The sequence below is a fragment of the Melanerpes formicivorus genome, unplaced genomic scaffold, assembly GCF_026170545.1.
Source record: "Melanerpes formicivorus ecotype bairdi unplaced genomic scaffold, bMelFor1.0.p_v2 SCAF_112, whole genome shotgun sequence".
Lineage (NCBI taxonomy): Eukaryota > Metazoa > Chordata > Aves > Piciformes > Picidae > Melanerpes > Melanerpes formicivorus.
The window spans coordinates 1,143,133-1,153,917 of record NW_027142464.1 but is presented as its reverse complement, the minus strand read 5'-3'; the positions used below and the strand labels follow the sequence as shown (position 1 = coordinate 1,153,917).

Sequence of the window (10,785 nt, the reverse complement as noted above, 5' to 3'; positions counted from 1 at the left end):
GGGTAGCATGAGGGAGTCTCTGCCCCCCTGCCACTCCCAGCAGTGAGCCTGGTGTGTGTGGCACAGGCCTGCCAGGGCACTGTGGCAGCTCACACAGGGCAGGGGTAGTGAGGCCGTGCTGGTGCCAGGGACTGTGTCCAGCACCCTCCTAGTGCATCCGGGCAGGTCCCCCCTGGCTGTCCCCTGCCTGGCGCTGGCTGCGATGCCCCTGGGGGTAGCTCAGGGCTCACCAGGGGCTCAGGGGATGCTCGGCAAAGTGTCGCCCACCGGGCACAGAGCCTGGTCCCTGCCCTCTACCGAGCCTGCCACCTCCCGCCGTGGTGCCCGGTAGCCCTTACCCAGGCGCTGCGCGGACCGGCGGGGCCGGTGTGCCGGGGGAGGCCGCTCGGGCTCCCAGCCCGCTCCCGGTTTTCCTGAATAGCCACTAGATGCCGGCACCTTTCAACTTATCCCGGGACAGTGCGGGGCCGGGGAGGGCAAGCGGGGAGCCAGCGGCCGCGGGGGCCGGGGTGGGGCGGCTCAGGGAACCGGAGGGTGCCCTGGAGCGTCGCTGGCAGCCGGGGCTGAGCTGCCAGGGATGCTGCTGCCGGCAGCGCTTTTGCTCCTGCCGGGGACCCCGAAGCCCCCAGCCCACCCCGAGGCTGCCCAACGCTGGGGGGCTTGGGCACAGTCCCCGCCGTGTGTCCCCGTGCGGTGTGCCCCTCTCCCAGGTCATCCCAGCTGCTCTCAGAACCGGCATGAGCGTCGGTGCGGCCGCCGGTCTGCGGGGCAGGGGGCTCAGGAGGACGCAGGGTCGGGGGTCTCCGCGCTCTCCGGCGTCGGAGCTGCCCCGCCGGCAGCCCCGGTACTGAACCCTCCTTCCCCGGTGCTGAAGCCGCCGTCGGCGGGCAACGTCTCTCCCCTATGGCTTCCCGGTGGCGGCGGGGGCGGCCCCGCCGGTGGCCCCGGTGCCGGCGGCGGGAGGTGTGGCCAGGGGCCGCATAAAGCCGCCGCCGCCGCTGCCGCCGCCCCGCGCCCGCCGCCAGCCCAGCGCCGCCCGCAGCGGGCCCGGAGCCGGGGCCGGGGAAGCGGTGGCCGCCGCCATGTGCGGGGGCACCGGTCGGGCTCTGCCGCCGCTGCTGCTGCTGTTGCTGGCGGCGGCGGCGGGGCCGGGAGGCGGGGAGGAGGCGATTCAGTGCCCGCCGTGCTCGGAGGAGCGGCTGGCTCGCTGCAAAGCACCGCAGGGCTGCGCGGAGCTGGTGCGGGAACCGGGCTGCGGCTGCTGCGCGACCTGCGCCCTCGGCCGCGGCACCGCCTGCGGGGTCTACACCGCCCGCTGCGGGGCCGGCCTGCGCTGCTACCCCCCCCCGCGGCGTGCCGCGGCCCCTCCACACTCTCATGCACGGCCAGGGCGTCTGCACCGACCTGGCCGACGTCGAGGCCATCCAGGAGAGCCTCCACCCACCAGGTAAGGCCGGTCCCGGGGCGCTGGGTGGGTGCCCGTGGGGCCTCGACCCCCGCGGGGTTGGTGGCATTGCTCCCCCGTTGGCACCAACCTGCTCTCTGCTTGCTTGGCAAGAGGTAGGGACGTGGGGCTGAGAGCTGGGATCCAGTGGCAGGCTGGGATGGAGTGGGACAGCCAGGGACGGGCATGCATGGAGTGTGTCCCAGGGGAGAGCGGTGATGTGCTGTGATCTCTCACATCTGGGTATCAATGGGTCACACTTGTGCCATCCTTACCCACTGTGGGCACAGGCAGTGGCATGGCACATGCTGGACTGGTTCACAGGGACTTGTCACCCACCGTGGCCTGGCTGCAGAGTGCTCCTGGATGGCAGAGCAGCCCAGGGTCCCTGGGGACAGGTTTCAGCTGCTGGGGAAACTCTTGGTGACCTCTGTGCTGCCCCTTCCCTGGGATGCTCCTGGCTGCTGCTGGGAGGAAATGGGAGGGAGGCCTCAGGGCACCTGCGTCCCTCGCAGACAGCTGGGGCTGGGCTCTGCTCTGGGTGCTGCCAAGGGCTCTGTCCTGCCTGCAGCTGGACAGGGCAGCAGGGTGCAGGCAGCCAGCAGGGCCAGGCCAGGGAAACCAGGTTCTGCCTGCAAGTATCTGCCCCAGGAACCTCTTGTAGGTGTTGACTGTGGTCCCAGTGCCACCCTCCTGCTACTCCAACAGGGTCTAAGGGCCAAGAACTGAGCTGGTGGAGGGAGCCCAGCCCCAGAGCTGTGCAGGTCTCACCATGACCTTGGCAGTTGGAGTGGAGCTGCTCACAGGGGTTGAACATGAGACCTGTCCCGTGGGACTGGATGCTGTGCTCCCCCTTCCCTGTCCTGCAGGATGTGATGGGGACCATGTCCCCTGGAGCTGGGGAGCAGCATCCCACCATGGGACAGTCCAGGGCTGGCCTGGCCCTGTGTCCACACAGCCACCTGGGGCAGATGGGGCTGGAGCAGGGTCTGTCCCTGTTTGCCTGAGGGCTGGATCCCGGCTCCATTCCCTCCTCCACGGCTGCTCCCTGGCAGCTCTGCTGATGTCCCCGTGGTGAGGAGGACCCTTTGAGGCTGGGCCCCTCTGCCTGCCCCTCTCCATGGGCAGGAGTTGGCTGGGAGTGCTCAGCGTGGGCTCTGCTGCGGAGCCCCCTGCCCTGCCTGGCTCTCCTTATCCCACATCCTGCAGGAGCTGTCTGGGCTGCCTGGCCCGGGGCTGTGTGGAGCTGCCAAGGGCTGTTGGTTTTGGCTGTGCCCTGTAACGCAGTATTTTTTTCCCAGAGCCTTTAGGAAACAGACTTGCAGTTTTTTCCCTTCCTTCCCGCTGTGTTTTGGCCTTGCTGGGCTTGGGTGGGTGGCCGTGGGAGCCGGGCTTGCCCGCTGGGCACTGTGCCCACCTGTAGCATCACAGGTGGCAGGACAGGGGAGCAGGCAGCAGCAGGGAGCCTCTTCACCTGGGACAGCCCAGCAGGACACAGCACTCACTGCTCCGTGCAGCCCTGCTGGGACGTCCAAGCTGCAGGTTCCTGCTCTGGCAGCCTGGAGCCAGTGGTTATGTGGAGCTGAGTTCCATCTCTGTCAGCATAGCCATGCCTGGCACAGCCAGGGCACCCTGGCATGGGCACTGCATCTGTTGTGTGCCCTCTGCATAGGCAGAAGGGAATTAGATGCCTGGTTAGGGGCAGAGGTGTATGGAGGAGTTGCCCTTGGGGCTCAGTGGGTGTCCAGTGGGAGAGGGCTGGGATCAGCAGGGGCTGGGCTGAGGCTGGGTCTTTCCCAGGGGTTGGATGATGCCTCCTTGCCCCGTGGTCAGGGCAAACCCTCTCTGCTTGCTGCCTGGACCCTCTCCAAGCAAGGCAGTGGCTACCCACTCTCCTGACTCAAGACCCTCTCCTGTGGCTGGGGGTCTGGGTACCTTGAGCAGGACCCTGCCTCCCCCTGCCAGCCGTGCCAGCTCTGGGCTGGCTCCTGGCTCATCCCAGTGCTCAACTGGAGCCCTGCAACAGGAGCCTCCAGCCCGCGAGTGCCCCGGGGAGGCGGTGGCTGAACCCCGGCGCGGCGGCCGGGAAGAGGTGAGGACACTTCCCCCCAGCACGCGTGATGAGTGATTTAATGCTGGGTAATTAATTATGTCTGGGAAGGACTGACCCCGCGGGAGTTGCGCTCATCCCGTAGCAGGAACGGATCCTGTTACAGCGCTGCGCAGCGGCTGGCAGGCGCTGCGCTGTCCCGGCCCCAGCTGCGCAGGCAGCAGCGACAGGCTGGCTTCAGCCTCTGCTGGCAGCCACCCCCCGTGCCTTCCTCACTGCCCCTTTTTAGCTCGGTCGGGAGGGGCAGGCAAGGCTGGTGCCCTGCCCCTTCTGTCCCCTGGGATGAGGATGCCCACACTCGGGTTACTCTGGGGTGGGTGCAGCTCCCAGCAAGGTCCTGGTCCCTGCAGGAAAGGTTCTGCATCTGCATCCTGACTCCCTGCTCTGCACCCTGACTTCTCCCTCGGGCTCACATCAGGTGCCAGGCTGGAGGTGCAGATGCATTCGGCCGCGTTTGGGCACGGCAGGGCTCAGCAGCGTGCCCTGCAGAAGGGGATGGGCCAGGTTTGCCAGCCGGTGCCCAGCCACCCCCCGAGCCCTGGCTCTGCCGGGGCCAGTGCTTGGCAGGACAGCAGAGACTTCCCTGTGCTGCTGCCTGCCAAATCGAGGCTGCCAAGAGATCCGGTGCTGTGCCTTGGCACTGCCAGGGCCACCCACAGGTGACACCAGGGGTGTCAGACAGGGAAGCAGATGGTGCTGGCACCCACCGTGGCTCATGTGCTGAGTCGGCCACAGACACTTGGATGTGTCCCCTCTGGCCCATGGGGCATGGGTCTGGTTGGTCGCTGGGGACTGGGGCTGGGGTGGCCCTGACACTTGTCCCTCTCTCACACAGAGCCCCAAGGCCTTGCCCACTGCCCCTGGGCTCTCCTCCCATGGGAGCCGCGCGGTGGAGCCGGAGCCCTGTGGTGCTCCTCGGGAGCTCAGCCTGCGGCCAGCCTCGTTTGCTGCTGCTGTTAATTGAAGGCGACGCTGAATGACTCATTTGTGTCTCCTGTCCGCAGCCCGGGCAGAAACCCTCCTCCTGCCAGGACGAGGTGGCCAGACTGCGCTGCCAGTGAGGGCAGCACCCGTGCCCAGCCCCTTGGCACCTGCTTCCATCCCGAACCCAGCAGAGGGGAGGCTTTCCCCAGCCCTCTGCCAAGCAGGGACTCCCCCTCTGCTCTGCCTGTCCTCCTCTGCTGCCCGGGCACCTCTCTGCTGGCACAACCAGGGTGCTGGTGGCTGCTGCATGGGTGCCCTGCGTAGCCGAGGCTGCCACACAGAGCAGGAGAGGGGAAAGAGGTGCAGGAGGACTCGAGAGCACCACAGTGGCATCAGTGCTGGGGCAGAGTGGGCTGCACTGGGAGCTGGGGGGAGGCTCCAGGCTCCACAGAAGTTGCCTTGTCCGTGGCTTTGTGCTCACTGTGAGGAGCTTCCTTCTCCAGCCGGTGCCAGAGGATTGCTAGAGGAGGCCAGAGCACCCCCGAGCTGCTGCGTGTCATGTGGGGGTGGGTGGGAAAATCACCCCAAGGACTGCAGCGATCCCTGCTGCGGGGAGGGGTCCTGAAGCTGGCATGTCCCGGGTCCCAGAGCCCTGTCCCCAGAGCTGAGCGCTGGCAGGAGCTGCCTGGCTGCCCGCAGGCACCGGCGCTTCATGTGACCTTATGGAGACGTCAGCCGCATCTGGTTTTGCTTAAGCCGGGATTGGACTCTCCGGAGGCGGCTGGCGGGGGGAGGAGGGGTCCCGGGGCAGAGCGGGCAGCGGCTGGTGCCTCCTGGTCCTGCCTTCCCGTGGCACAGGAGCAGCTCACGGAGGTGCCAAGACTTGCATGGCATGGTGGTCCTCAGCGGTGCCAAATCTCCCTCCCGGATCTTCTTTGCGTGCAGGGGGGAGGCAGGGGAGGGGGGGAGTCCCCCAAGCCCCTGCCGGGGCTCTGCTGCCAGCGCCCGCGTTGCGCCACGGCCCCCCGGTTAGTGCCGCCGGGGCTGGCATCGCTCTGCGCGGGGTCCTGGAGTCTTTGGGTTTGTGTTTCAAATTTCAAGGGCATGAGTCGTTTCCTGGAAAAAAAAAACCTGACAGATTAAGCAAAAAGCAAATAAAGTGAACCAAAGAGAAGCTTTGATCAGGGCTTCGCCGTGAACTTTAACCAGGCTGCTGGGAGCTGCTCCAGGAGCCCTCTGCTGAGGTGCCGGTGGGAGACCGGGGCCGGGATTCCGTGGGGCTGCTGCGGGCAGGAGAGTGTGGATCCGACCCTACTCCCTGCCTGCTGCCTGCCCGTGGCGCTGGGCATCACCCTGGCAGCCTCCATCCCCGGTGCTGTGAGCCCCTGGGGTGCTTCCATCCGTGCTGCGTCATGGCCACCCCCAGCCCCAGCTGGGAAGGTTTTTCCCAGTGCAATCCCAGCTCCGGGATGAGCTCGGGCAGGGATGAGCTCGGGCAGGGATGCGCTCGGGCAGGGAGCCCTGGCTGCTCTCCTCCTCCTACAGCCCAGGCAGGCTGGGAGTTCAAACTGCTCCTCGGGCTGTGCCTGACGTGGCTCCAAACCCAGGCAGGACCCCAGCCCCAGGCTGTCCGCTCTCCACAGAGCTTTCATGGGCCCCAAACCGGAGGGACTGGCAGCCGCCTAAGCACTAAAGCCGCGCCGAGAGCTCGGGTCTCATGACACTGCGTCCAGCTGCCAACATCTGGGATCGCAGTTTGGCCGCGCTCCTGGCGAGGCTGCCAAACTCCTCCTTCTCAGATCGGCCCCGCGGGAGATTAACTTTTCTTATTCCAGGAATTTCTTTCATGTCTTTGCGGGGGCTGTGCCCCACGGCAGAGCGCTGCTCCGCTCCTGGCTGCGGTGCCCGGCGCTGCCCCGGGAGCTCAGCACCACACGGGTGCCGCCCCGGTGCCCCAGTTCCCGCTGTGGTTCCTCAGAGGCAGCTTTTTGGGGAGCACTGAGGTCTGCCTAGGTGTGCATCCCAGGGTCACCTTCCAGCCCAGTGGGTCCGGTGCTGTGGGTGAGCACCTGGTGCCCGGTGCCATGTGGCTGGTGAGGGGCACGGCCGGACCCGTGTGCCCTGTAGCACCCTGGTGCCATTTGCCCGCTGCTCTGGCAGCCCTGCAATAGCAGACACGTGGCAAGGAGCCTGTGAGTTGTGGCTGATGGGTGGCAAGGACTCCCAGGATCCTTTCCCAGTGCTCAGCCTGGGGCCCGGGGCTGGGGGTGACACCCGTGGGGACTGAGAAGGGCAATGTGGGGTCTGGCAGCACCAGCTGCACGTTGTGCTTGGGGCTGCAAGTAGCTCTGCAACTGCCAGGGCATTACGGGGGCACTGCAGCTGTGGCACTGACCCCCCCCCCCCCCCCCGCTCCCCCCCGCCGTGTGTCCTTGCAGAGAAGGAGGAGATCGACCACCCCAACAACAGCTTCAGCCCCTGCAGCATCCACGACCGCAAGTGCCTGCAGAAGCAGCAGGCGAAGAGGGTCAACAACGGCAACAAGATGCGCAGCAGCGGCAGCCCCCAGCACCGCGAGGAGGCGCGGCCCATCGTGAGCACCGCGGGGCACCGCGGCGGGCACCGGGCTGGGGAGGGCAGGATTGGTGCTTCCGGGGTGCGCTGCAGGGCTGGGGGACCTGTGGTGCTGGGGGACCCAGGGTGCTGGGTAGGTGCAGCCCTGCTGCCGGCTCAACCCCTCCTTTCCTGCAGGCACAGGGTTCGTGCCAGAGCGAGCTGCACCGGGCGCTGGAGAGGTTGGCAGCCTCCCAGACCCGCACCCATGAGGACCTCTACGTCATCCCCATCCCCAACTGCGACCGCAACGGCAACTTCCACCCCAAGCAGGTAGGAGAGGGCCTGGGGGGCCTGCTCACGTCGGGGCATTTTGCAGTGCCAGGGTGAGGCTGGGAGGGGGCACAGACGGATGGTGCCAGTGCTGGGACGTGGCAAAGCCCATCCCTGGCTCCTGAGGTGGGTGGGAATCATCCTCTGGATGTTGTGAGGCCTTTTGCAAGAGCCCTGGGGTGGCAGTGGGGTGGCAAAGGCGCCAGGGAGAGCTCCTGAGTGCCCTGAGCAGGCAGGCTGGGGGGCCAGGCTGGGTGTCCCTCACCAAGGCTGTGCCCTCAGTGTCACCCGGCGCTGGACGGGCAGCGGGGCAAGTGCTGGTGCGTGGACCGCAAGACCGGCGTGAAGCTGCCAGGCTTCCTGGAGCTGAAGGGGGACCTGGACTGTCACCAGCTGGCAGACAGCATGTGAGCGCCACCCGGTGCCCCCCGCCGTGCCCAGGACACCCAGGGGCGCCGCACAGGCCGGGAGGAGAGGAGGGGAAGGTGGCTGTGGAGCGGCTCCCCGGTGTCGCAGGACCCTCGGCACGCTCCCCGCGCCGCCGCCGTGCTCTGCACCACAGGCTGCCCCTGGCACGGGGCATGGCACCGCTGCCCACGCCATGACCACTAACTGCCACTGCTGAGGGGCCCCTGGCACGTCCCAGCGGCTCCTCCACCCGCACAGACACTTTCTTGGACAGATGCTGCCCTGGGGCTGGTGCCAGGCTGCCCAGGTGCAGTGGGGGAACAGCACCCACGATGCCACTGCTCGCCTGCCCTGTGGTGACCCCCCCCCTCCACCTTGTGCCCTGGACCCTCCATGCTGTGGCACAGCTGGGGCACCTGGAGCCTGGCAGCTGTGGCAGAGGCTTGGCTGCTGCCTCAGCCCAGCCTGGCCCAGCAGGCAGCCATGGACACGCTGGCACCTCATGAGGTGCCAGGCTGGCACCCCTGCCCACAGTGCATTGCTGTCCACGCCAGAGCTCAGCGTGTGGCAGCAGGAGAAGTGCCTCATCTTGCCCTCCCTGGCTGTCCTGGCAAGGACTTGGGAGGCTCAGAGAGACCCCTCCCCACTACCTGCCTGGGGCCCTCCTACCAACCCCCTCCCCCAAAGCGTGTGTGTGCCACGGGCATCACAGCCACACCGAGCAATAAGAGACCTTCCCCCTGCCCGCTGCTGCCCCCAGCCCAGCTGCTGCCTGCCCCATGGCCCAGCCCCAGCCTGCTGCCCCGCAGGGACACAGCTGCTGGCTGCAGCATTCCTCACCCCCTTCCCTCCCTGCCTTATCCCCAAGGAGGTTGGCACCCCACGGCCCTCGGGCACTGCAGGTCCGAAGGGGAGGGCCGGGGGATGAAGGCTGCCCAGGAATCTCTTCCCAAGGCTTCTTTTATTGCCTTTTTTCCCCCCTTCTATTCCCCAAAGACGTTTGATATTTAAAGCAGTGTCCTTGGTGGGGCTCTCAGGAGTGGCCTTGTGGCTGAGCTCCTGCGGCCTCAGCGCCCTGGGCACTGCCAGCTCCGGGTTCTGTTTGCTCTGCTTCCAACTTGGCCAAGGTGCCCAAAGCAGGATGAGTTTCTGGAACATCTCGGTGAAGGGATCTGTGGATTTGGCCAGCACCAAGTTCTCAGCTGAGAAATTCTCTCTGGCTTTGTAGCTGTTGCTTTTTGCCCTTTTTTTCCCTCCCCTTTCCCCTTTGGTCCTTTTGGTTTTCTTTTGGTTTTCTTTTCTTTTCTTTTCTTTTCTTTTCGAATCTGAGCTGGAAATTTTTCACCTAAAAAAAGGCCTTTTGGGTGAGAAGTGTCCATGCTGGCTGCCCTGGCAAGCCTGCCAAAGAAGGGGGCATTTGTGCTGGTCCTCCCCTCAGCCCATGCCCTGGCTCCCACGGCTGCAGAGGGAGGTTTTGTTTTGCCTCCTCCCCGCTGGCAGCTCCCGAGATCCCTGATGGGAATGAAGTGTTTCAGTTTTAGTGAAACGCCCCCCCCCCCCCCCCCGCCCCGGGCCCTGGCAGCTCCCTGGCACAGGTGGGCATGTCCCTGTGTGGCTCTGTGGGTGGGGGACAGGGACTGGCAAGCGGCACCATCCTGCTGGCCGGGGGCTGGCGGGAGGGCGAGGACGGAGCGAGCCGGGGACAAGGGCTGGCACTGGGCTCAGCATCGCGGCTCAGCAGCGCAGCTTCGGTTTCTCCTGCAGGTGACAATGTCCCCATGCCATTCCCCGTGTCCCCAAGGTGCACGTGCCCCAGTGTGGCTCCAGCACCTTCCACTGTGTGTCCCGTGGGGCTGCTCTTCTGCCCCTGCCCTGCCGCCAGCCCTGGCAGAGTCTCTGCTTGGTGCCTTGCCAGTGACTGCCCTGACACCCACCCTACCCTGCCCTTGTGCCCTCCCTGCCCTTGTGCCCTGCTGGATCCTCTTCCTGCCCTTGTGCCCTGTCATGGGGCCCATGGCTGAGCACAGCCACACCAGCAGCACCGCCGCGGGGTGCAGGATGCAGCCCCAGAGCCTCCTCGCAGGCAGCCAGGGCAGCGCTGGCAGACCCCACGGAGCCACTCCCAGTCTTGGGGTGGCCAGGAAGTGACTGGGGGATGCTGGCGCTCCGCGGGACAGGTCCTGTGCCCAGCTCCGAGGGCTCTGGCGGTTTTCCTCCTCTCTCCTCTAGTTTAAGGCAGTATTTACACACCGTCATGTACCAGCTCCCCGCCCCCAGCGGCGTTTTTCTGCCCCGTCGTGATTTCTGTCCGTCCCTTTGGACCCCCTCTCCCCCCTAGCAGCCCGTCCCCTCCTCTTCTGCAGTAAACTTGAACCTTTGTATCGTCAAACAGAACAAAAAGAAAGAAAGATCAAAAACGGAGCAGTTGCTGTGTTTGATCTTCCCTCTCCTTCCTGGCGACTGCATTTTATCTTCGCATCGCTTTAAAGCGAAGGAGAGGGGAGGGGGAGCGAGGGGTCCGCGGGGATCGCAGCAGCTTGGAAGTGGAAAAAATGCCTGAGCCGAGGGCGTCTGGTTTGGAGATCCCGGGATGGGGCTGCGGGAGCGGAGCCAGCTCCTGCCTGCGCTCGGCCGCACCCGCAGCCCGCGGGGCTGGGGGCCAGCGCCGGGCATCCCCCTGGTGTGGGGCCAGGCTCGGCCGCGCTGCCCCTGTCCGGACACGCAGCACCCCCGTCCCCTCCTCCCCCCACAGTCTGGAGACCCCGAGCTGGGGGTGGGGTTCAGCAGCCCTGAGAACCCCAGCACCCCGGAAAGCCTCGGGAAGAGCTGCACCGAGCAGGGGTGGGGGAGGAAGAGAAGGATTTTGTGCCTCCTCTTGAGCGCCAGCTCAGCCTCTGCGCGGTGCCACCGTGGTGCCAGCAGCCCAGCCCAGCAGCACGGGGAGGGCAGTGCCAGGCTGGGACGGCACACGGCGCGGGAGGTCACATCGCCGGACGGGACGGGTGGGTGCCCG

The 10,785-nt window shown here is 66.4% G+C and overlaps 1 protein-coding gene across 1 annotated transcript; it reads left to right on the top strand.

The window, feature by feature from the left end:
* Window positions 1–999: 999 nt before the first annotated feature.
* IGFBP4 (insulin like growth factor binding protein 4) lies at window positions 1,000–10,193 on the top strand. Its single transcript, XM_068167008.1, is given in 5 exon segments — window positions 1,000–1,340; window positions 1,342–1,447; window positions 6,917–7,071; window positions 7,230–7,364; window positions 7,647–10,193. Coding segments are annotated over 5 exon segments (783 nt in total). The 5' UTR covers window positions 1,000–1,082; the 3' UTR covers window positions 7,776–10,193.
* Window positions 10,194–10,785: the final 592 nt, after the last annotated feature.